Source organism: Amia ocellicauda, chromosome 4 (assembly GCF_036373705.1).
Source record: "Amia ocellicauda isolate fAmiCal2 chromosome 4, fAmiCal2.hap1, whole genome shotgun sequence".
Taxonomy (NCBI): domain Eukaryota; kingdom Metazoa; phylum Chordata; class Actinopteri; order Amiiformes; family Amiidae; genus Amia; species Amia ocellicauda.
Window position 1 is genome coordinate 20,519,567 of NC_089853.1, and position 25,552 is coordinate 20,545,118.

General features: G+C 41.7%; 2 protein-coding genes and 1 long non-coding RNA gene across 11 annotated transcripts; 1 reads left to right on the forward strand and 2 right to left on the reverse strand.

Moving 5' to 3' along the window:
* Positions 1–161: 161 nt before the first annotated feature.
* On the reverse strand, positions 162–10,064 carry LOC136747953 (tetratricopeptide repeat protein 24). 8 transcript variants are annotated; one of them, XM_066701315.1, is made up of 8 exons: positions 9,691–10,064; positions 6,958–7,647; positions 6,478–6,693; positions 5,131–5,259; positions 2,978–3,099; positions 2,144–2,263; positions 1,054–1,115; positions 162–476 (listed from the first exon to the last, which is right to left on the reverse strand). In XM_066701315.1, exons 2-7 carry the CDS (start codon positions 7,616–7,618, stop codon positions 1,068–1,070), a joined length of 1,296 nt encoding a protein of 431 aa, XP_066557412.1. In that variant the 5' UTR covers positions 7,619–7,647; positions 9,691–10,064; the 3' UTR covers positions 162–476; positions 1,054–1,067. The 8 variants fall into 8 exon arrangements, with proteins under 8 accessions (XP_066557412.1, XP_066557413.1, XP_066557411.1 ...); XM_066701316.1 differs by having other exon boundaries at positions 9,688–10,064; XM_066701314.1 differs by lacking the exon at positions 9,691–10,064 and adding an exon at positions 9,161–9,251.
* LOC136747956 (uncharacterized) lies at positions 9,279–18,943 on the forward strand. 2 transcript variants are annotated; one of them, XR_010816552.1, is made up of 3 exons: positions 9,279–9,512; positions 17,902–17,984; positions 18,505–18,943. It is a non-coding gene; the product is annotated as an uncharacterized LOC136747956 (long non-coding RNA). The 2 variants fall into 2 exon arrangements; XR_010816551.1 differs by lacking the exon at positions 9,279–9,512 and adding an exon at positions 17,261–17,754.
* aqp9b (aquaporin 9b) lies at positions 11,860–25,082 on the reverse strand. The gene is made up of 6 exons (XM_066701317.1): positions 24,704–25,082; positions 23,203–23,329; positions 18,709–18,846; positions 17,147–17,265; positions 14,982–15,199; positions 11,860–13,448 (listed from the first exon to the last, which is right to left on the reverse strand). Exons 1-6 carry the CDS (start codon positions 24,803–24,805, stop codon positions 13,280–13,282), a joined length of 873 nt encoding a protein of 290 aa, XP_066557414.1. The 5' UTR covers positions 24,806–25,082; the 3' UTR covers positions 11,860–13,279.
* Between the last annotated feature and the right edge of the window lie 470 nt (positions 25,083–25,552).

A 25,552-nucleotide genomic window follows, 5' to 3' on the forward strand; every position in this document is an offset into this window, starting at 1 on the left:
AGTTCCTACAAATGCAGATGGATGGAAAATCTCTGGGAACTGATCTCAGAATGACTCTCTGCACCAGTAACACCTGATAACATACCTGGGTCAGGTGTGTCCTTCTTCTGATGAGACATTCTGTCATTTGTACAGATGAAAAAATCACCACACGCAAAAAACTTTTTTAACACCAATTTACTCTTCTGAAAGTAATATTTTCAGAAACACTGTGCTTGCATTGAGAATTACAAATATATAGTCAGTAAGTTCTGAAAATGTATGAGGGTCATTATTCACTATGGAATGTAGTAAAATCTATTTACCTCTCATTTAAATGCATTGAGTACAGTGAATCTATTAATAGGTTTATGAAAACATGTCTTCTGTGCCTCCGGAGCCACTGAGAAATCTTTCGAACCACCCTCAAATTGGCAAACAGCTTTTTTTCCCCCTTTGAATCTCTGCTGATTGCAATTGATTGTTGTGGTATCCTCCTGAAAAAAGAAAGCATAGATCATTCATTTTATTTAACTGAAACACATCAGGACAGATAAATTAAGGATTTTTCGCAGCGGGGCCAGGATGTAGTTTTATCGATGTGTAAAACACTGCCAACAACTGAAGTAAAGACCAGACTTTCTAAGAAAGATTCTAGCTGTTTGTGACCTTAAGCAATTAGGGCTAATTCTAATCTGTCTCAGTGACATCCTCTTTACAGGTATTTTTTTAACAGTGAATTTCCATGTATTCAATACTGGTGGAGAAGAACAGATATTTCCTAACTAAGAGACAACAGACATGCAAACCCAGTGATCGAGGTAAGTTTTGCAAGCCTTTGAATCCACTCCAACACTGTGAATATTGCCAGTGTGACCTCAACATAACCTTGAAAGGGTAAAGAGCTCTCTTACGTTATTAATTTCTTTCTTTTGTGGTGTCACTTTTCATTGGTCCCTTTGCGTGTGTGCATGTGTTTCATTTTATTATTTTTTTACAGTGTTTTTCTTTTTGCCTTGTGTCCATGGCTGAAAGCAGGATTCCCATTCAATTAACATAATGAGATATACACACCACCTTCTTCTGCATCATGTGTGAAGTCTCATCCCAGTTTCCCTTTTGGTAGGTTTGGATTCCTGTGAAAATACAGAAACAGGCACTGGGGTTGAAACATCATGGCTTTCTAAAACACTGGTCGAGTCGAGTATATCCTGCAGCTTCTTGTTCCCTTTGAAAGCTTCGGCGGCATCGTGCTGCACATCAGCAGCTTTGTCAAAGTTAATGAGTGAGCCCACGTAATCCTGCGCTAAACTCTTCTTTTAACTCCTTAAATAGGATTTCTCCTTCTCAGTAAGGCCAGGGAAGCAGTAATTCTGTTAGAGGTCCGAGCTTCCAGCGCTGACAGAGTGTCGGGCTCAATAAACACTGCGTGGGATTTATTCCATTCTTTATTATTTTATTAATTTTAAAATTTCACCCTCCCACCTGCCTTTGAAGCAGCGGCTGACACATAGTCTCAGTGCCTGTCTTTCTTCATTAAGGCACTACTAGTGTGATTTATAGGTATCCTTCCTTTTGTCGTGTACAGCTACAGGCACGGAATCAGAAACTGCACATACATGTATGTATTCTTGGGGAGAATTCATTAGGGAACAGTATGAAAGTGCACTAATTAATTGTTAGGAACCCAGGGTGGCACTGTATGTCACAATACAGAGACCTGATGAATTGCGACAATATATATTTTGTCAAGGCTCTTTGTGGCATATATATCACACTGGGTTAAAGTACCAGGAGCGGTGTTCCTGCACATGATTTCCTGCAGATCAGAATTAGGTCAGGGAGCAAGACCAACTCAGCTGGCTTGTTTTGAGTTTATTTAATAAAAATAACACACGAAACACATGAAGGCAGGTTTATTAGTCACTAAACCACCACCTGATTGGCCACAATGATGGCTGCTCCAGTCCATGGAGACTTACTGGGAGCAGAAGAAATGCCAAATATACCTGGATTCAGTTTTTCCTCAGTTTTCAAAATGAGGAAAAGGAATGAGTTTTAAACACATTGAAGTCTGAAGAGTACAGCAGAGACACTGAATCAGAAGTGTGACACGAGCATATCAATAGCAGAGCAGGGTATGGAGGCACATCTAGATGCATACAAACTTGTTGGAAGGGGAGAGGTTGCGATCCAGAGAGTGAGAGGGCTGGAGGGTCCCTTTGCTCCCTGTCACGTCCTTCAGTTTACTCAATATCCTCTCCCTGGGGGTAGACGATGCATCCTAGAGCAACACAGACACGCACACACAATCTTAGTCTTTTTCTCATAGGTCAGCAACACCATGGAATACATATTGGGCAGAACAAAACAGAAAAAACAACCAAAAAAAAATAAATCCCAAGTCACCAATGAGTGAATATGTGTTCCAAGGTCCGTAAAAACCAAAACAATTGTTATCTAAAAAAATTATTGTGCAGATCTAGAGCAGCCAGCTGAATACTCCTAATATGCACCACTGAAGGTACTGAAATTGTTTTCCTCATTTGCTGGTATGTTACCAATAACATTTTTATTGTTGGGGCTTGAGGATCCAGGTCAGCTTTTCTTTTTTAAAATCTATTTTCAAATTAGTCCCAACTTATTATTTAGCTGGTGATGTGTGTATGTGTGTGTGTGTGCGTGTTATATATAAATCAGGTGTGTGACTCATTCAAAATATATCATATTGTTTTTTGTTCTTTATGAATTGCTTTAAAGCAGTCACCTGTGACACCTTGAGAAAATTAACTGACTTTCAACATCTGTAAAATCCACACCCAATATTCCTCCTAAGTGGTCTGAAGTGACTCCAGAGAGGCACACAAGAACCCTCCGATACAAAAGAATTCACATGCAGATGGTGTTGCTCCTAAACACAAGGCACAAAATAAGTCAAAAAGACCCTTTCATCTGCATTCAGAGCACAGGGTAAATAGCAAAAACAAACACAGTGTACCTTCGACTTTCCAAACAGAGTCAGCGCTTGTTTGTAGTATGATATGGCCTGTTCTGTGTTGCCAAGGCAGAAGTGAGTGGCTCCCAGGCCCTCGCACATCTGCCACTGCCCCTGTAGGTCTCCTAACAAGAGACAAACAGCATTAGCTTGTCCACATGGTTCAACAAACTAATACTTTACCATCGCAATTAGGCACAGCTTTGTTTTTAACACAGCGCATTTAACTTTTTGTCATTTTTACAGCCCCCAGCCAGACGTAGATACACAAGCAGAGTGCTTTGGGGAGATACTAATGTAGGAGTGCAGGACCATCTCTTTGGTGATGTTAGCATCTTCTCTGATGTTGACAAATGTAATTTTATGTATGTATGAGTCAGAGGGGCCTACATTTATATTTGTTAATTGAAAAATAAATTGGCATTAGGCGATAATTGTGTAACCTGTTGCACCTGCCTGGGAGACATGAAAACACACACATACAAACGGCCTTGTGGCAAACCAGAGTACAGACACAGGGCTTTCCCAGAGCTGACCAAGCACCAAGTCTCCACTGACTCTGTGTTACCGGAGCCTGAAGATTGACTGCCTTTTCCATGCAGTGCAAACTGTTAAAGTCAATTTGTCTCCAGGATATGAATACTTATTGGTATGAAATTGCTGTGAAATGGAAGGAATACAGAATTCGTAACAATGAAACTGATGGACTCTGATAGAAACTGAGCCGCTCTTAACCAGGAAAATATAAACATTAGTCTTTTCAATGTATTCAGTAAGAATGGACAGACTTCTAAATATTAACTGGAGTGAAAAATGCTACTCTGAGAAACTACAGATTATAACCTGGCATTCATTTTTGATTGGATAGAGAAGGTGGAATAGACATTTATTTAGCTCATATGTAACAAATTATATGGTGCAATACTGTAAAGATTTACATACAAATAGTCTGAAACTCGCCACAAGTGAAGAAAAATACTGGATTTTAATTGCATTTATATGAATATGGTCTATGCCCTGTGTGACTTTTATTATGTATGTATTTATTTATTTATTTTGAAATGCTACATTTTGCCACTATGGCCATTTGAAGACGAATGAATGCCAAAAAAGAAAAGAGGAACTCCTGAACCTTGCTCAAGCAAATGAAAAGGAAGATTCTCATTAAAAATTGATGTTCTTTTTTTGTAATATATAAATAAATGTATTATGGCTAGTTCCTTAAACATTGAACCATGCTTTAAAATAGAAATATGAAGTCAGAAATCCATTAAAATGCAGATTCTCTCCCTAAGGAACCAAGAGTGTAAATACATTATTTTCCACACAGTTAGCATATTAATGAGGCTGCATTGGCTGCAGCCCATAGAAATTGTATTTCTGCAACCCAGGCTTTCACACCTTAAAATCCTTGGTGCCATGCCTGGATATACAGCCCAGCCATCCATTACCGAGGAAGTGGTTTTTATATAAACTTCCCATAAACAGATAATCATAATAATAGCTAGCATACTCCTGATCACACAGCTAATCAATAGCACTATGTGGGTCATGTCTGCCATTTTAGTTTATTATTAACTTAAAGTCAGATGTCTGTAACTGTGCTTTTAAACCAGAATTCAAACACATTTCTTAGAAGCCATTTGTCATACAGGGGATTGTACAGGTGAATCATTAGGGTTATACCTGAGAGAGCGGCCAGGCAGACCGTGTTCACTCGCTTCTGTTCCAAGGTCATACATGGTCTACTCACTTTTTTGTGTGTGAGAGAGTGTGTGAGCTCATTTTGATATGACTATCTCCTCTGTTCCTGGTCTTGACTAGTAGTTAGGCCCTAAATCTCAATTTACCTGGAGTTCAAACTTTCTTATAACTCATGAAAAAAAGCCTTTTTGTTTCTCCCCCTTTGTACTGCTTTACATAAGAAAAAAATATATACACATTTTTCAGCACAACCTTGGTAAGATCAAGTACAATATTATGATTTTAACAAACTATTGCTGCTTTAGTGCATTGTTGTTCTCTTTTAGGTGGATCTCAGGAACAAGCCATCAAACTGCTTCCAAGTGAAGATTTTGAAGAAAACCCAAAATTAATCTTCATGTAAAATATATATATTTTTTCCTTCAGGGAAACTATGCAACTTCAAATCTTACCTACGTCACTGAATGCTTGTAGAGCCCCACGATATAACAACACTGCAGACTGATAATTCTTCATCTGACTGACCGCATAAGCCAAGTTAGAAAGGCACTCACCCTGACCCTTCCTCTCCCCCCGAGCTCCTGCAAAGAAATGGAGCAGATTTAAATGCATTGCACGACAAACAAAAAGGCCCATGCTCATTGAATGCACTTTTTGTCCCAAAAGACATTCGGTTGTTGACTTGAAGTTGTACTCTGCCTGAAGAGGATTTCAAGTAGCTGGGGTTGTTAAAAAATTTAGGAACTCATGGGGAATTTTAATGTAGTCCCTTTTCTGAATCGAGGTAGTGAAACAGTCCCTCACTGGCCTGGAGTGTGTAAGTGTATCTGAGCATTGTTTACATTTCTAAAGGTTTTCGGGATTACACACTTGTACATTTTTTAACATCACAAAATTGTTACATAATAATACTGGGGAATTAAGTTTTTATTTATTTTTTAATTTAACCAAATGTAATATGTTTTCAGCAACTTTTTTTTCCCCCTCCACTAGAAAGCACACCTCTGTGAGACACAAACTGTCACTGAGAAAATACATTATTTCTGGAGGAAAAAAACATATTTCTTCTTCTATCCTAGTTCAAAAACGCTAGTGACAGGTGAGTACACACAGTTTTCTCCCAGACGATTTAATTAAGGATGCTTTCCAGAAGCAAATATGCCACCCCTGCTCCATAAGCTGGTATCTCTAACAAAATGACATCCCTTCAAACATCTCAGCTCTGTAATAAGGACCATACCGGGTGAGATGCAGTCAGTACTGCCTGTTACAGGAGTGTAATATCTAACTACCTGTACTCCAGGGAACCACAGATCACTATTCAGGCTTGTTTCCTTTTTTTATCACCTGCATGCGTAATAAAGCCCCCCAGGCTAGTATCACATTTGTTGATGACTCATTTTAAAGCTTATCAATTGTCTGTTGTTTTGTTTTCTACAAGAATACCTTTAGTTCTGTTTCATTTCCACTTAATAAGGATTTTAAATGATGACAATGGAAAAATCTGCAGAGACGCAACCCTAACCCTGACGGAAAGTACCCCCACCCTGCTCTGAGCCTTTGAAATGTAATTGTTTGGTCAACGAAGGGCCCTAGTGTGGAGGTTTGGGCTAGGCCTGGGATGGATAGTATTGAGCCTAGAGTGGAGCTGAGAGTCAGGTTTAGGACTGGGGATTGTGGCTGGGGTTAGGGTGAGTGTCAAGCTTGTCTGCACAGATGTGATGTGAGATTTTATCTTTGAAGTGCACAAAGCACAGCATGTGCTTTGTTCCCAGACATTTCTGAAGGCATATCCGTACTGTACATGTCTGCTGCCTCGGCGTGGTACTGCAGGGACTCGGGGTACTGTGCCAGGGCGTTGTGCATGGCCCCGATGTTCTGCAGCAGCACGGCCCTCTTCCTAGCACTGGAGCTCTGACCCAAAGAGCAGCCCAGAGCCTCCTGGAAGCACTCCGCAGCCTGGCAGAAACTCAGGAGCTCGGCGTAGTGCAAGCCCACGTCATTCAGCAGCTTTCCTGGGGGAGACATGAGGCCAATGACAAAGGGGATCTCTCTCTCTCTCTCTCTCTCTCTCTCTCTCTCTCTCTTTAATTAATTAATATGCATTGCTTATTAACATAAACAGAATTATTTAAGGGGATTCAAGGGAACATTATTATTATTAAATTGGATAGAAAATTATATGGAATTGATATAATTCTACAAGAAGGCAGCTCCCTCCCACTCCCCCTTCAGAGTTAATTCCCTCTCGATCATGTGGCTTCTGTGGGGTGAGCTACCTCTCAGACTGGGGTCAGCAATGCTCTCACACATCTGCAGACACTCCCTCAGCGTGTCCAGCACCTGCGCTCGGGGGACAGAGCCGCCACCATGCATCGCGTGATTGGCCGACTCCCTCAGGGCCACAGCAGCGTCCTCCATCCTCCCCGCCCCCTGGTAGGCTCGTCCAGCCTGCCTGAAGGAGCTGGCTGCTGAGTCCGTGTCTCCCAGACTGACGGAGCAGTAGCCCAGCTTCAGCAGGGTGTCCCCGAGGCAGACCCCCTGCCCTGGGCTGTAGCAGCTCACCACTTTCTGGTAGAATCGGGCGGCCTTGGCGTACTCCTCCATGTGGTCGTAGGCAATGGCGATGTTGAAGTGCATGTCAGCGTTCCTGTCCTCGGGATCCATGAGCTTGCACTTCACAAAGCACTTCAGGCCTTTCTTGGCATTGCCTGCCGCCACGTAGGCTGCCCCCAGGTTGAACAGACACATTCTCTTGGCTCGGCCTTCCAGCAGCTTGCAGGACAGCAGAAAGGCCTTCTTGAAGAGGAACAGGGCCTGGTCCTGCCGATCATCCTTCATTGCCTCCTTGCCAGCCCTGGTGAGGCGTTCAATTTCAGCCCGAGTCGTCACCTCCTCTTCCCCCTGCTTGGCACTCACTGGGACCGCACTTGAAGTCATGTGTCTCACCCCCAGAGCTCCACTAGAAACTAAAAGTTAAAAGCCACATTGGACATAATTTAATTGAACAGCTTATGCCTGCTAACAGCAAAATATTTAATAAAATATATTATCTATCTTTATAGGCAGGACAATAGAGGCAAGGGTAATTACTGTCACCTGCACCCCGGCCTCTACTGTCCTGCCTATAATGTATGTATGTTTTCCTCCAACTGTAAGAGAATATTAGAAAAAAGGAAATTGTGTGTATATTTTGACAAAATTTGACAAAATTGTTGTCAGCTCTGGCAGAATACACTTGTTTTAAGAATACAAATCTGCATTAGTGATTTATAATGTGTTTAGAAGGCAGTACACACACTACCCTGTGTCACCGTACTGTGAGTTTGTTTCTTTTGAAAAACAGCTTCTGTGAACAGAAGCTCGGAAAACACGTTACTGAAGCAGCAGTCTTTCAGGTAGAAGAAGAAGGGAAAAAACTTAGTACTTACCACTTTTATATTTGTCACGAGCGGGGCGTGACTGGCCTTAATTATCATTTGGTGTGTTCTTTTTTTACTATTCATTATTGTGTGCACTAAATTATCTTATTTTACTGTTTCTCTTTGTTATTTTCACTTACTAACAACCTTGTTTTGGTTTCCTTTGTTCTTTAATTCTTTGAAGTTATTAGCTAATCATATGCTGCCTGGTCGCATTCCCATATGGACTTCCCCGCATCACCTCCTTAATTACTGTCACCTGCACCCCTGCCTCTATTGTCCTGCCTATAAAAGCAGGGAGCTCTGCTACTTTGAGAGGAGACACAAACCAGCAGCACCGAGGAGGGATACCATGCAGCACCTTAACCACAAGCCCGCACTGGAGGAAGGAGCGGGGGAATCGGACAGTGATGTAAACAGATGCAGGGGACCTGGAAATGGCAAACCAAGTTTTCATTTTGGGAAATCTTTAATTTATTTAAAGATATCTTCAAGTAATTCCAGATATCTCTAAATCATTTAAAGATATCTGCAATGATCTTGATCATTGATCATTGACATTTTTCTGATACAGATTGTTTAATTATTTTCCCCCAAATTACATGTGCAATTAAAATTCATAAATGTTCCCTAAAAGAAATGTATAGGAGATAAATATGATTTTGGACATGTGTTGTTTTCATTGGTGTTTAATTTTCTTCTGTGGCCCCCTCATCCATGCAATCTCTGTACATTGGCCCTCCATCACCAGACATCTGGAACCCCTGAACTAATTGGTTTGCAGATCTCTCTAAATCATATAAAGATACGTTTCAATGATCTACAGATCTCGAAATATTTGAAGATACCTTGAAATGCATTTAGAGATCTCGAAATGATCATTTGGCTTGCCCAAAGGAAGAGCCGTGAGAGTCGACTAACTGTTCGTGAACCAGAGACGTGACCTTGGGAGGCTGTGGGGTAAACGGGGACCTGCCCTGCCTGCATACATGCCTCGTCTCCATACACAGGGAAAAGTTATCAAGACCCTAATAGATTTAAAACACGGCACTTAGCGCACTTTATTTAAAATACGACGGAAAGTGGCGAAGGACGGTCGCTCTCCTTCTGGAACTGCAATTGCGTTGTTTAACCGCTGCGGTCTTCCCTCGCTCCTCTATGGTGGCTGTCCCGGGATTTACACTCTGAAATGGGAAAAGGAAGAGACTTTCGTATTTGCTAATTGTGCACAGACTGTTTTAGTAGGAACACAACTGACCCGTATCTCTCCTACAGTCCGAGCTCCTGCCTGACCCAGAACATCTACCGGCCCTGCAGGCAGCGAAGAGAAACCGCGTCCCGGACTGGACATCTCGCTACCTGGGTGGCTCATGGGTGGCTGCTCCCTGACGACCCATGATTTGTTCTTTCAGGTTAGTGTATTATTTTTTATGCGCTCCGATTAGTAAAGGAGGATTTTATGTAGGTTTTATCTAGTGTATTTATTACAGCCAGCGAAGACCAGGTGTTTATTTGCCCTCTGTGTTGCACAGCCTTCGTGCTCTGTGCGCGTCAAACCAAACCTGTTTCAATAAAATAATGACTTACCACCTGCTGCCGTCTTGGTGTGATGGAGCTGAAGGGGGTTGCGAGTCCCTCTGGCTCATCGGTTGGGCTGGCGTAGAGGTTTCACGCTGAGCCCCCCAGGTGGGACGCTTGTATTTCCTGCTGCAGCCTAGTCGCTGCTGTGAAGGACTGCCGTCTGTGTTGACAGCCGCCCTGGAGACGCTGGTGAGGGTGTACAACCTGGGGGCGCAAGACTTGGCACACCCAGCACTGGGACGGGTGTGAGGGGCAGGTTAATTCCACAGAACTGAAGTTACCTTCAGCTGAACTCTGCCCAAGCCTCTTGCATTTTCTTTTTCATATGTATTTATGCATTTGCTTTATGCTGGCAGTCAGTAGTATTGTCAGGAAACTGTGCTGATTAATGGAGGGATCTGCTCCTGTTTTGTAGCCTGTGGAGTTCTGCAGTTTGTGCAGAATGTGACAGGCTTTCAAGCATACCTTTTTGTTAATACATACTGAATTCCTTGGCAGATGCCATTATCCAGGGTGACTTACAATTGTTACAATATCATATTTTTAATATGATCACCCCTTCATATTTTACTTTTTTTTTTTTTTTTTAACCAGACCTAGATCTAGGTAATGTTTAAATCATTTTTTGAAGACCACTATAAGCAGCAATGTACTCTTCCTTCACACTTGTTTACAAACTAAGGGGTTGATGCATTTTTAGTGAGGTTCCCGACTGAAAACTGTAATCCATATTACAACTCGTACACTATTTTGGTCTAAGTGATTTGTATATATTGGGTAAGTAAAACGAATCCATGATATAGACTTTGAATAGCTGTACAAGTGAAAGTAGGGTTGGGGTTGGGGTTGAGGGGGGCACAACACAGGGATTGTCAGGGTAATTGAATGAGGATTTAAAAAACAAAAAACACAACCTCTGCAAAACCACAATACTTTGAGTAAAATATGCAGCTGCAGATTAATATTGATTAGAGTTACTGCCCAGTGCAGGATAGCAGTGAGAATTTTTGCTTGTGTTTGTTTCATTATTATTCTTCTACATAGGATTGTAAACATTCGGCCTGTAGATGGGTCAATCAGCTCCTCTGCCTGTGTGGAGGTCAGTCTTTTGCCGCTGTGCATGGTCTCCTTGGTGGCCATAGCCATGGTGCCTCTCTTGCATTGTCTGAAATCTTCAGGAGATTGTGGCTGTTCAGTCTCTGGTGCCCGAGAGGAAAAGGCGCCGTAGTGATAGTCCCCCAAGGCTTCTTTGACATCTTAACATGGAAGAGCATACAAGATGTAATTGCTATTGGCGAAATGTGATATCTTATCTTATACCATCTTTAAATCCCTGGATTCATTTCTCTGTGAAATCTTTTTTTTTTTTGGGGGGGGGGGGGGGGGTCTGGATTTATTCTTTTGCAAAATGTAATTATGTATAATTAAAAACTGAATAAAGAACCGAAATGAAAAATTAAATGCCACTAAAGAATCAAAGCCTAACTGATCTGAGCAGCAGTCCATGCTCAGTTTAAGCTGTCGAAGTGTGCAGGGCTGTGATCTTTTCGTTTCATTTGTGGAGGTGTTTCTGATAGAATAGCAGATCGTTTGACATGGGGTTTAATTATACATTATAACACTATGATGCAATGAAAGGCTCCAAGTAAGACACCCACACACAAAAGCGACTTCTCTTACCTTAGCAGTGGATTTAGAGACAGGTTTGGGAGCGGAAAAGATATGGTCAGGAACGTGCAACAATTAAATAAGTGTAGTTATGAAACTGTATCTGGGTGTGACTGTACATGAGCCTGCCTGTTAATCTTCGTATTAAGTGTTGCCAGGATATACTGTAAGTATTTGCAAAAGTAACCGCATGGCAACAAAAGTCTTTGACAAGTGGCTTCCATAAGCTGACAAACTCTCAATATCGTTAATTATTCATCATCACCAGCGCCGAGCAGTGGGAATACAGTGGACTGAAAATAACTGAGTGCCAATTCCTGCTTCATCTATTCTTTATAACAAGAATGCAAATGGTATAGTTTCTATATTTTATTAAACTCACATCTGTGCGCTTGACTGAGGAGAATTCAAACCAAAGGTGTCCTTTTTCTTTGCTTTGTATCCATTTTTGGATACATTTTGGATCACCTCTCCAAAAAAATACAAATACATTAAGAACTGGGACTCAACTGACAATGAGATGCCACATTTTAATGATGTATTTTCAGTCATGTACACATTTGTCATAGTATTTCTCATGTTTGTATCAGTATACCAAGAACACATACAATTTATAAAATATTTTAATAAGGACAACAGGGAAAATATTTTCATTAAGACAGACATAACTATATCTATATATTACTATATGTAAACCAGTATTAATATAATGCATTATCTACATACTTAGCTTTCATTTCATAATTGTTTTGAACAAAATCTGCAACATAAACAACAGTATGGAAAGTAAAGCAACAGAAAAGACAATTATCAATGAAAGTGCCTTTGCCTAGGAAGAGAAACAAGGATATAACAGTAACAACATAAAGAGTAAAAAAAAATCAAGAACAATGTTTTTGCCTGGATAAAAGAAGCAATTACTAAACACAACACATTCATTAAATAATTGAATTACATAACAAACCCACAGTGACAGAGAAACTGTGCTACAGAGCAGCTATCTACCGTGGCAAGATACTTATTTTACACTTATGTCTATCCCTTTCTATGAACTGCATACTCAATGGTTTGTCTGAACCAGGAGGATTGAAAAGCTGGCAGCTAGTGTTTTGTTTCTGTTTGTTTCATGATGGTATATACTTTTTGTGCTTCCTACCTAGCACAACTGCATAACACATTATCTTACATAGAAAAGTGTTAGTGAAGATCTGTACTGATAAACCTAATGCATGTTAAGGCTGATTTCTGTAAGAAAAAATAAAGAAAAAAATGCTGTGCATGTAGATGTATTCGTACATGCGTGTGCAATCATCAGGTCAACTGTAAATACAGACTCGGTGTTCATATTCTGGACATTAAAACTGAACATAGAACAGTAAAATATTCATGGCGCATGTGAAGGATGGTGGAGAAAGTGTTCACTCTTTAAAGGCATACAGCATGCTATTAGTGTACATTTTCATTATGGCTCTCAATTTTAGGAATTAAGGAAGCCATCTAGGGCCAGGATCTTGGCTGCCTTGACACTTCGTGCTTCCCTGAGGGGTTTTGGTTGACAAATGTGGTGATGCTGTTCAGTAAAGGGCTAGGAGGGTTATACCTCATGTTTTCAGAAAATTAAAGGTTAGAACCTCACTCTAGAAAGCTTAATAATGGTATTCCCTGTGTACAGCTTCACATGCTAGAACTCTCTGCATATACGAAGAATGAAAATCTACAAAAAAGTAAAAAAGTGATTTTGTTTGTGTGAAAGTGTGTTTTGTACTGAGGGGCTTGGTCAGGGTTGTGTTTAGATGCCTTTTCTCATACATCATGTTCAAGAAGCACCAACCCTCAGAGAGGCCTGTCTGAGATGGAAGTCCTTGGGTCTAAGTTAGCAGTGCTGAGACATGCGGTGGCCTGGGGGGGGGTCAGGGAGCCCTGTAGGGCCTTAACTCATGGTGATCATTTCGTACTTGTCCTTGACGTTGTTCTCCTCCTCCAAGTGTTTCTGCGGCTCAGTGTGGTGTAGCTCGATGAAGAGCAGGTACAGCACAGCTCCCACGATCCCCCCCACCAAGGGCCCGGCCACGGGAATCCACCACCAGTTATTGCCAGCACTGGCGAGACAGGAAGGGATGCCACCATGGGAACAGGAAGTACCATCCACGTGAGACCCAACATTTTTTATTATTTAATTTAATTTAGTTTCCCCTCAATATTCCTTTATTTATTTACAACAAAAATATAATATATCATAAAAATATGTAGTTTAATGCTATACACATGCATCAGTCCTGGAACTATGTAGAATAAAACCAAAAATATATTTATAGTCAATGTTTAAAAAAACTAAAATGTGTCACTGCGCATGTGAACAATACCAACTGGCTGGACTGGTAACTGGATCTATTTTTTTTTTTTTTCCATAATTACTTCCCAGTTTCCCTTGTTTTATGCATGTTGCTATTGCTGATATGTGGATGTGTAAGGTATTGTGGATTAATGTCTGTTTGTGATAATGCTGGATTGTATTCACTATAAGGGTAGAATTAATAGCACTGCCTGAGCGAAAACACAGCAGCGTCTAAGCCCTTGGAATCCGTCTTAAAGTTCTTACTGGTAAAGGCTGTTGTGGGATACAGGACAGAGATTGATGGTTTATGACAAATAATCTACAGTTAACTTGGGTGCGGATTAGTTCCCAGTGTGTACAACTCCCTAGGCACGTCTACACTTGGGCTTCTCTGCCGCTCCCTTTGGACGTTCACTCCGCAGGGAACAAGTGCACTCTTGTAGAAAATAATTTATATAAATGTTTTAAAAAAATTGCCTATGTGACTATTCTTAGTTACAGCAATTTCTGTTATAAACCCCATTAATAACAGCAAGATCTTGCGAAGATGCACTTATTTACATACCGTACAGAACACATCACATCACAAACCACTTTGTTTAAAATGTACTTCTGCTTTCTCAGTTCTCAAACGTACCGTGTGCCTTCATCTCATTGTCTAGAACTGTTGCATCTTCCACTGTAGGAATTTTGCTCTAATTGATTATGTATTTCATCATGTAATATTTATTCTGTTATTTTGTGTTAAAACACTCTATAATAGCATTACAGTGTAGCTTTGTAAAGTTCCTTTCTGATTGTGAGTTGCTGCCTTGAACAAACGTTTCAACCAATTAATAAATAATAAAAACAGCAATAATAACATAGGTCCTTGGCATGAACAGTAAACTCTGCTTTTGATCAATCTGAACACACATCTATACTTAAGCATCAGTGGAACTGGCTTGGCAATGCTCTCTCTTAACAAGGAGTCTCGGAGAAGGAATTCAGACCTAGGGGAAAGACTGCCATCTACTGAGCCTTGAACAGAACTCCTGATAGCCCAGACCATGCGTTGTCCACATCATGTAGCCAGACCATTTCTTGTGATTTGCCTTGTACAAATCTTGACTTAAGATCTTTGATCAACACACAAGAAAAGGAGTACAAGGCGATATTCACAGTTTCCTGATGCTGAAATAAACTATACTTGCCTGCCAGCTAGAGAACAGAATGGTAAAGGGAGGCTCCACAGTACTGGTGGTTCTGATATAGGAGCCCCCACCCCCACCTCAACCCACCCAGCTCAGGGAGTTACCTGAAGACAGCGGTGCCCCACCCTGCCACTGCGGTGAAAAGCCGCGGCCCCAGGTCACGGGCGGGGTTGATGGGGTATCCGCAGTTCAGGTTCATGGAGACGCCGATAGCCATGATGATCAGGCCAATCACCAGGGGCTCCATGCCTTTGGGGGCCCCAATGTTCTTTCCGTCCAAGATGGCCAGAATACAGAGAACCAAGGCACCAGTACCTATGACCTGTGTCAGAAATGGAGGCACACTTGATTTAACAAGGGAAGGAAACTGATGATCAACAGACTCCCAGGCTGGTCTCTGACATTGGCAATGCAGACGTATGTTTATACACCGATCAGCCATAACATTATGACCACCTGCCTAATATTGTGTAGGTCCCCCTTTTGCCACCAAAACAGCCCTGACCCGTCAAGGCATGGACTCCACTAAACCTATGAAGGTGTGCTGTGGTATCTGGCACCAAGACATTAGCAGCAGATCCTTTAAGTCCCGTAAGTTGCGAGGTGGGGCCTCCATGGATCGAACTTGTTTGTCCAGCACATCCCACAGATGCTCAATTGGATTGAGATCTGGGGAATTTCAACACCTTGAAGTCGTGATTCATCAGACCAGGCCACCTTCTTCCATTGCTCCGTGGTCCAGTTCTGATGCTCACGTGCCCATTGTAGGGCTTTCGGCAGTGGACAGGGGTCAGCATGGGCACCCTGACTGGTCTGCGGCTACGCAGCCCCATACGCAACAAACTGCGATGCACTGTGTGTTCTGACACCTTTCTATCAGAACCAGCATTAACTTTTTCAGCAGTTTGAGGTACAGTAGCTCGTCTGTTGGATCGGACCACACGGGCCAGCCTTCGCTCCCCACGTGCATCAATGAGCCTTGGCCGCCCATGACCCTGTCGCCGGTTCACCGCTTTTCCTTCCTTGAACCACTTTTGATAGGTACTGACCACTGCAGACCGGGAACACCCCACAAGAGCTGCAGTTTTGGAGATGCTCTGACCCAGTCGTCTAGCCATCACAATTTGGCCCTTGTCAGAGTCGCTCAGATCCTTACGCTTGCCCAGTTTTCCTGCTTCTAACACATCAACTTTGAGGAAAAAATGTTCACTTGCTGCCTAATATATCCCACCCACTGACAGGTGCCATGATAAGGAGATTATCAGTGTTATTCACTTCACCTGTCAGTGGTCATAATGTTATGGCTGATCGGTGTATCTATTTACAAATAAAGAGGGGGAAATCGTTTGCTTTATTGAAAAGCCTCTAATAGAAGAGAGCATGATTGTGATTGTTGTTTGTATATGAATAGGAAATTTTTTGTAATTTTGCACTTGTTAATTAAGTATGTCATAGTAATTTCCTTAGGTTACATATAACAGTGAAAGGCTTGACATTTTTTTATCGAAAGGTAATCGTCAACCAAAATTGGAAGTCTGTGTGAGGAAAGGTTAGAAACTGAGAGAGCAGAATTGACAGATTGCTTGACAGCTGCTAATGGAAAGCTGGGTTTTTAAACATTTGGGACAATCAATTGTAAGTAATTAGCTGGAGATGTTTTTACATTAGTGGCCCATCCCCAAAAGCAGAGTATCCAATAATTGAATTAGATTAGTGAATTGTTGCTGCTGCTGTTTCTGTCTGTGCAATTATGATTAGTGTCCAATAACTGTAATTCTGTTAGATGAAGTCAGATAAAATACAAAAAAAAAAGTTACTTATTTGTCATTTGCAATGGAAAACAATCTATAGGATGTTTTGTTCATGACACAAAGCATGCCATTACATTCAGCGGTCAGTGACTGTGGTCCACGTGGCTGTCAGCTGTGAGAGTCACAAGTGTCTGAAAACTTAACCCATTGTGCTTCAAGGCTGTGTTTTTTTTGTATAGAATGCTTCAGGGAGCAGCGACGGTCAGTATCAGGCAGCTATTGTATCTATATCTGAACCCCAGCTAAAAATCTAACGTATCATTGACTGTCCTCGTAAGGTCGATTTGACAGCCCTATGCCCCAGAGAAATTGTGGTTTAATGTGTCCCCACAGTGTCACAGAGATAGGAGCCCAGTCTGTCTCTCTGTCTCTCCGTCTCCCTCACCCTCTCTCTCTCTCTCTCTCTCTCTCTCTCTCTCTCTAATTCCCCATTGGTCTCGGGACAGGTCAACACTTACCTGATCGATGAAGCCATTCAGGATTGACAGATGTCTTCCTGGGTACGAAGCAAAAATCTGTGCAGTAGCATTGGGGCCAGTAACAGTCAGAATGCCGTTGGTATAATCCATAAAGGCATCTATAAAAAAAATTGCACAGTATCAGTACTAGAAGTGAACTGGTTCAGTGCATCATCTTTTAATATTATTATGATTTATTCTTTATTGAGTGTTTCTGCAGATAAGTGGCACTAAGGATAAGAATAGTTTAGACAGTCGAGTTCCTTAAGGGTGTATTCTTTGTTGAGAATAGAAATGTCTTGGCAAAAAAATATATCTGAAACAAATCAATTAAAAACATACCATGTTTAATTAATTAAACTTGTGAAAAATGTGTCCAGTAATGATAAAGCACTAGAGTATTATAAATGGATAGTTTTGGGGATTACAAAAATATGTCATCAGTTCTCAACACTCAACTTTAACTTTTTTGTTCAGTAAAAAATAAGCTAATAAAAAAAAGCTATTAAATAATACCTACTATGAACTAAATTTCAGTACCTTTCTTTGCACTCAGGTACTGGATAAATATATCGAACCTCACAAGATACATTAGCAGTCAGGAATCGGTAAGTGGTCTGTTCAGAGTACACAAAACGTAAATTGTATTTAGGCTTTGACCTCACACACTGTCATGTGATCTTGCCCTTAAAAGGGCCCTGGGACCCATTTGTACAATCACTGGTAATGATCAATACTTTCTCCATTTGTTCTAGACTTTGGAGCCTGGTGGGAGTAACAGACTGCACACAAAGCCACCAGAGTCTCTTGCCAAATAACACAGTACCTGAAACATGAGGTATGCCCATGTCACCTTAATCTAGTTTTTTTTTAATTATATACATTTAAAAAGAACAAGCAAGTTGTCTGCCCCAAAAGAGCAGGAATACCTATTCTGACTGAACCTATCCTGCAAGTCAATAACAAAAAAGTGTTAGTACATGCACATGATTTTATTGAGGTTCTAAATTTTGGTTGTTGTTTGCTGGTCACATTTTACCAAAATGGGCAATGATTCTAAATGAATGAATGTAGGACTCTCAACGGAATAACTGCACTTCTGCAGAGTTCTAATGTTGATCACATGTACAAGCCCTGACCCCAAACCAGATTAAATATCAGTTATTCATGAGTTAATCCTGTGGTATTTATGTATCAGTTAAGAACTGATTTTTTTAATCAAACCAAAAGGGTCACAACAATGTGATGACACAGACTACTGTGGGACACACACACACTGAACACAAATCATTCTTGTGCTCAAAATGGGATACGGTAGAATAGATTTTTTTTTTTAAATATAACTGTGCTTTTTGCAGGCATGCACGACTACAGTCTGGGAAAACACTGTTCAATCAGTCTGCCAATATTGAGCTGGATTATGGGAGGTTGAGAGCTTGGGATGGAAGGCAAAACCTGAGGACACCGTGGCCCACCACATCACTACAGTCCCACTCAGCCTGGCTTGGCTGGAGAAGAAGCAGGATGTGGAGGATTCCTTGGTGGGACACTTTTGTACTCACCATAGTAGAGCCCGTACACGGCGGCCGCTCCAGCAAACGCCCCAAGAAACTGGGCCACTACGTACACTGGGAACTTCACCAGCTTCAGCTTGCCCAGGACCAGCATGGCCAGGGAGACTGCTGGGTTAACATGAGCCCCTAGAGATTCACAACACAGAGAGGGATTAATTAATTAAGTTATTCCTTTTCCTGTTTTGTATTTCAACCGATCCATTAAAGCATCCCAGATGCCTAAGGTTAATGTCTGCCTGACAAGTGAAGTAACAGGGCCTTGGAATCTGAACAAATATTTATTCCGTTGTTTCAAAGATGCTCTCTGTAGCTCACTTGCCAGGTCAAGTGGAAGATGTGGTCTCCCTGGCAGTGGTCCGGTCAGCCACAGTTCGATGGGCATGTGAGCAAGCAAGAGAGGGAACTCTCATCAGGTAGCAATGCTGCACCATGTTGTTTGGCACAGTGCACACTGGGAAAGCAATTCTCCAAAGCAATATTGTATACAAGAGACTCTGAGGTAGATGTTCTGACGGCATGATTAAGTGTGACCACGTGCACCAGGAATGAACATTTCATTATATACACAATCCCTTAAAAATGTTCTGTGGTCCATTCTGTCCAAACATCAATACACAAAGGATCTGTTTTTAACCTTTGTAAGTACAATTATGAAAACACAGATGATTTCCAGCTTGTGTTTTTTTGTAAATATATATATATTAATATCTAGAGCTCTTGAAGTCTATTTGAAGAGGACAACAACACAAAATAAAATCAATAAATGTATGTGTATATTTCATCATCGTTCTGGCTTTTGAGCTGCCCGATGGCTGGCTGAAACCACTAAACGCTGGATTGAACCAGCCCTGTCCTGCTTGTCTAATGCAACTTTGTTTACAGTTTAGATTTTAATTCCTAACCGATAATTGGCCATCTGACCTGATGCACTTCCTCTGCCTACCACTTCAGTCAAGCTGAATGCGATCGGAAATCACTCTCCATTTCCAGAGCATCTCGGAGTCCTGTGACGAGACTCTGAAGGCAGTCAAATCAGATTATGGACCATGAGGAACTGCTGAGGTCCAGTTGTACAGACAGGAGATTACAGTCTTGCTTACAAAGACACAATGATATCAGCATTTGGGTATTCAGTATAACTCCAACACCTAAGCTGTTCCCCTTCCTACACAAACCATGCGAAATCAGAACTAGGCAGTGCGGCCAAATAATACAATTCTTGCACATTTAATTTCAAGAAACATACAGTGGTACAATAGTAAAACTAGATGATATATGTAATGCAATATATCCTTAACACTACCATAAGCATTTGGTATAACAAAATTTTGCTACTTGCTGTATCTTTCAAACATCGAATGCTTTAATATAGCGACACGTGTCTGGAATTCTCGATAGTACAGCCCTGAAGTGTATTCATTGTAAGTGTTCACAGGGGTTGCCTTGTGCTTTAAGAGATAGTCAGCCTGGTTGTTTTTTATTTTATTAATGGATCTCTCAAGGCTTTTTCCATAGACATATTTTGTTTTTCTCACTACAGTGACACAAAGGAGAGATACAGAGAGTTACATGAACCCTCACTCACTTTTCCTCTCCAGTCTGAACCTCAGCCCTCCTTTGTTTTGTCTTCCCCATCTTGAGCCCCGCTTTGAGGTCCTGCCTCGATGACAGACTACCCTGCTGCCATCAGAGGGATGTTAAACACTGTCCACAATCAATGCAGCTCAGGCCATTTGTTTCAACACCCAAGGATATGCATGACCTCTGTTTCATTGACACCACGAGCACCTCGTCATACATGCAGGGCCCTAATCCATATCCCTTTCAGAAAGAGCGACACAACAACTGCCTGAAGAAGCCACTCTGAATTGGGACTGACATAATCTGCCTCAATCTGCTTAAGACTGTTCCAGACTGTATAGTGACCTATCGCAGAGCGGCAGCAGAGGATAAACACAGCCTTTCCTGGGCCGACTCCTCAGAGAGTAAACAACATGATAATCGATGTCTCTTCCCTTGGGGGTTTAAGAAAGACATTTCGTGGGTTTAGGAAACAACAGAGGAAAAAACGTTGCCCCAAGCGCACACACACACACATAATATATATACACACACAATCAATGCACACAAAAGTCCTGTGCCCCAGAAAAGCTCATTAGTCTGATATCCTAGACAATCATCACAGATGTCATTTAGCAGCGTGTAAGCTTTCCATGGTCACATGGGTGGTAGTTTAAATGGCCCAGTAATGCGGAAAGATACAGTGCGTGCGTTAGTGTGATGTGGGTGCTGGTCAGAGGAAGCTCACTCTTACTACGGTTGTGCATCGCTGCTGTTACACAGGCACCCAATGAAACCCAAAAAAAAAGTCATTAAAAAGTCACCAAGGTTGGGTATTTTTGAGCTGTGTTTGCATCATGATGGAGAGGACACAGCAGAGGTGTTGCGCTTAAGACAGCTACTTCCTAAAGCTACACGGGGGGAACTCCGTCTTATCAGAGAGGCCAGGAGGTGTGAACCTATGACTGAAAATGAGTCATGTGACAGGGGTTTTGTTTGGTACTGAAGAGAAGTGAGCAGTTGTTTCTGTGGAAGGGATGGCACAGAAGGCCTTGATTCTGTGCTTCAGACTGAACTAGCCATGCGTGCGAGACACTGTAAACGTTTCATGAGATGGCGAACAGCAATGTTGTCCTCACGGTTTCTGCTGTGTATGCCTGTTGTGTGCGTGTCCCATATATGGGTCTACAGTGACAGATCATCTTCTTGCAGGTGAAACCCCAATAGGGCCTGCCACATAAATGTCTGGTTACTCAGCCTAGTATAAGTCAGGAAACCCTGTAATACAATGACAGCTCACAATATCCAAAATCTTTTGAACCTTTTGAAGTCCTCGAGTCCAAAAAACTAATAATTGACAAATCAAATGTTTCCCCATTGTTGGAAAGACATTATAAAAGACTGTCCTGTCCGTGGTAAACTAACACAACTGCTGAATAGATATCGCTGTTACTTCCTTATCCTACACCGTCAAGGCCGAGCATAGGGCTCTTTGTTGCAGTAATCCCAGAGGAATGTACCCAATAAAGTGAGTGTGCACCCTGGGAAACGGCACTTGGCTAGGTTTACCCGAGATGCCCGGCATGTTATTACACACTAACAGACTTGGCAATTAGGGGATCAAAATGTCTAGTCAAGCCATCCATGATTACTGCTATCTGCAGGAGTGACTGTGGTCTCGGGGAGAATACTGATTAATGGTTCATGTGTGCCCATAAAGATAACCATCATGCAGTCAAATGCACAGCCCACTGATAACGCCTTCCTACATATCCACGTCTCTCTTGACCTTAACACTTTTTTTTTAGATTCTCGTGATGGCAGATGGGCTCTAGGTCATTTTCATGCTCTGTCAATCTTTCTCCCTATCTCTTTATGCCTGTTTACCATGCTAGCAGATCAACGTGCTGTATGTTTCCAGTTCCCTGCCTCAGTGCCGGACAGTATGCCTTTGAGGAGTGGGGGCGGCCAAAACCCACAGTAGGGATTCACTGGATACTTGTAAACCGCCCCCGGCCAAGTGCGGGGCTCCTGTTACACGGCAGTGTCCGTGTTTCGTCAACAGCATTCCCCGCGCTTCTCTGCTACACTGCTACACTGTGCTCTTTGTCCTGGCTCCCACTACTGAGACCGTGCCAGCCACTCTGCCATTTTTTCCAAGGTGCAATCGGTGCTCAAGTGGTGGTGGATGGAGGCCAGACTTATTTAGAATGGGGAACAAAAGCCCCCATATTGTGGTAATGAGTGTCGGAAAAAATCTCCCAACAATATTTCTGAGGCCTGGCCAAACTTTTGGACACTATAAAGTTTTTTTCTGGTGACAGCATGAGATGGGCTTGGTAACCTCACTGTGACAGTATAAACAGCAAATACGCCTCTGTGGGGGGACTAAATGAAACTTAGCCCTGTGTAGAAGTCCTTTGTCATGAGCAGAGAATAATGGGAGAAAGCAGACTCTTTTACTAATGTCACAGCCTCTCTCCTCTTCACTGTGAGAGGACTTGCCAGAGCAGTCAGGGCTGGATTTAAAGAGCTCTCTTTTTCTTCCAAATTTACTGTGGAGTATGTTTTTAAAGATGAGGTCTCTCCTTCCTCTGGATATATCTAGCTCATTTCCCTGGATCAGTGCCTGTTGAGGAATGTGGACAGATATGGGAGCTTGGCGATGGTCACAGCTAGGCTTTCATCAGTGTGAATCAGTACTTGACCTTTTCTGTATCCCAACCTTTTTAATGCCACCGTTGCCAGTTTTCCCTCGAGTGGTTTTGCCTCAATGTATAGTTGTCTCTTTCTATAGCGCCCCCCCCCCCTACTTTTTATGCCAGCCCTACTTACTGTCAGTTTCAAAGCCTATCCCAAACTGGGTTGTGCAATGACAATGAAGGAGGACTGTATTAAGAGCAACTGAGGGGACTTTGTTACCTGACACTCCACCAGCCACATACACCGCCATTGTCACTCCCAGAGTGAAGCCAATGTGGATCGTCAGCACCTCTCCCACGGCACCCCGGCTCAGAACCGTCTGGGCCACCGACCCGCAGCCAAAGAGCTGGGTTTGAAGAAAACAACCACAGCAAAAACAGACAATCAAAAACAAGAACAATCAAAAGAATCATGACATTGTCTTCGAATTCCAATTATGCACATTAGGGAAAATAACGATTTGTATCAGAGCTGTCGTATCCAATTAGAAAGGCTTTTGAATCAAGAGTCCCATTCCTGGGCAAAGCTACAGATGAAGACAGGCCAGCTAGAGCTGCCCAGGGTGGGAAAATTAAAAATAACAAATAAGTTGGTGTTTTTTTTATGTTGTTTTTATATAAAGGCGACACTCCCAAAATATTTTAATCTGACGTTTTGTTTCCTGTGCAATTGTGTACCCACTGGCAAACCTGAATCCCCATCTTATCAGCCAAGTTAGCGTTCAAATGCTGCCAGCCATGTATTTTAATCGGGAGGCGATGAGCACAATGGTAGCAGGTCCATATCTGCTGTCAGATCACATGAAGAATAACTGCAGCAGTCTGCACTGTAGAAGTGACTGTCATTTAAAAACACACACATGCACATGCATACACACACACACAGCCCGAAATGAATGTAATAGGACAGTGAAGCGTTGTTTTTAAAACAGAGGTCTTCTATTTTCTGAAAGGTTGGTTCTGGCATCTAGCATACTGCATTAGTCCAAAAGAAGGGTGTATTTAAATTAGGCTACTCTCTTTGGGACGGAACGTATTATTATTGTCAAATACCAATATATTTAAATAAATTAAGAAATATAGTACCATCACAACGTTCTCCAAAACAGACATTAATACAGAAACTTGTATTCTTGCAAAACCTTATTATTTAAAACAAACTAACAAATAAACACATAAATAAACAAACAAATACATAAATAAGTAAATGCCAACTTTTAAGTCTTGGTGAACAGATAGAATGGCAACTGTTGCAGGCATTCAGAATATATATATATATATATATATATATATATATATATATATTAACCATAGTGTAAGATTTAATCTATAAATTTGGATTGGGGAAAACAAAAGATAATCGCTCCAATTCATCATCTGATTCAAGTATCATCCAAACCGGACCTTACAATTTATATATCATATGAAGCTTTTCAACTTCGACAGCGGTCCAGACCTTAATGGTTTTTAATTGGAAGTCGCAGATAATATTGCCAGGATAATGCTTTTTTAAGTTCAATATAAGTGACACTTAGGTTTAAATGGCAACTAAATAGCAACTTTTCAATAGTCCAAACAAATCTGGATACATTTAGAGAGTTCTACTGATAGAGAGTTATATATATATATATATAATTGCGCTACTACCACTATCACTTACAACTTTTGTTACTACTACTACCCTAATAATAGTAAGTGTATTTAACAGGCTCTGTACTTACAATGAGCACGAATGTCCCCAGAAACTCTGCCAAAGCCTCCTTGACGATGCTGTTTCTCATGGCAAATCGCTCCTTCAGGTTCCTCTTATTTTTCCTCTCCATTTTCCCTAACCAGCCTTTTCACTTGATCTCCTTACAGGACAGAGCTGTGAAGAGCTGTGAGGGCTCGTCTGTGTAGCTGCTCCGCATTTAAGCCCTCACAGGGGTTTGTCTGTAGCCACTAGTTGGCATTGGCCCGTCCCGGGTCGATCCCTGTACCCCCCTTGCCCTCCTCCTCCCGGGGAGCTCGCCGCACAAGGAGCTGCTGGGACAGGGGGATCAATTTAGTTCATTATACTGGTATCCAGAACACGTCCCAATTAGCTTTGTTCTGATGACAATTTCCTTTCTTTGCTTAAAGATGCCTTCCTGTTAACGCAAACTGAGCTTGAACGGATAACGTGGAAACAGATAATAATAATCAATGTCCCCAGTTTAATCATTACTCTGGGTCAAGGTTAAAACATATTTCTTTATCTTTCTTTGCAGATGTTGTTGACTCAGAGCTCTAAATGCGTTTATTGAAACATTTGTCTTGCAGGAATGATGCACCTGCGCTGCAAACATGTACAAAACGTTGTATTGGGGGTTGATTAGTGCAGGGGTTCCCAAACTTTTTTGGCTCTGGGACCCCTTTGCCGCCCAGGGGGCCCGGGGTGCTGACGGTATCTTCGCCGAAGTGCGGAGCATTTTAACGCGGACCCCAATTTGAGAACCGTTAGATTAGTGGGTTCATTAAATATTACCTGTTTCCTTAAAAAAAAAAAAAGAAATGATCGTGGCACCATGTTGTGCATTCATGCTTTAAAT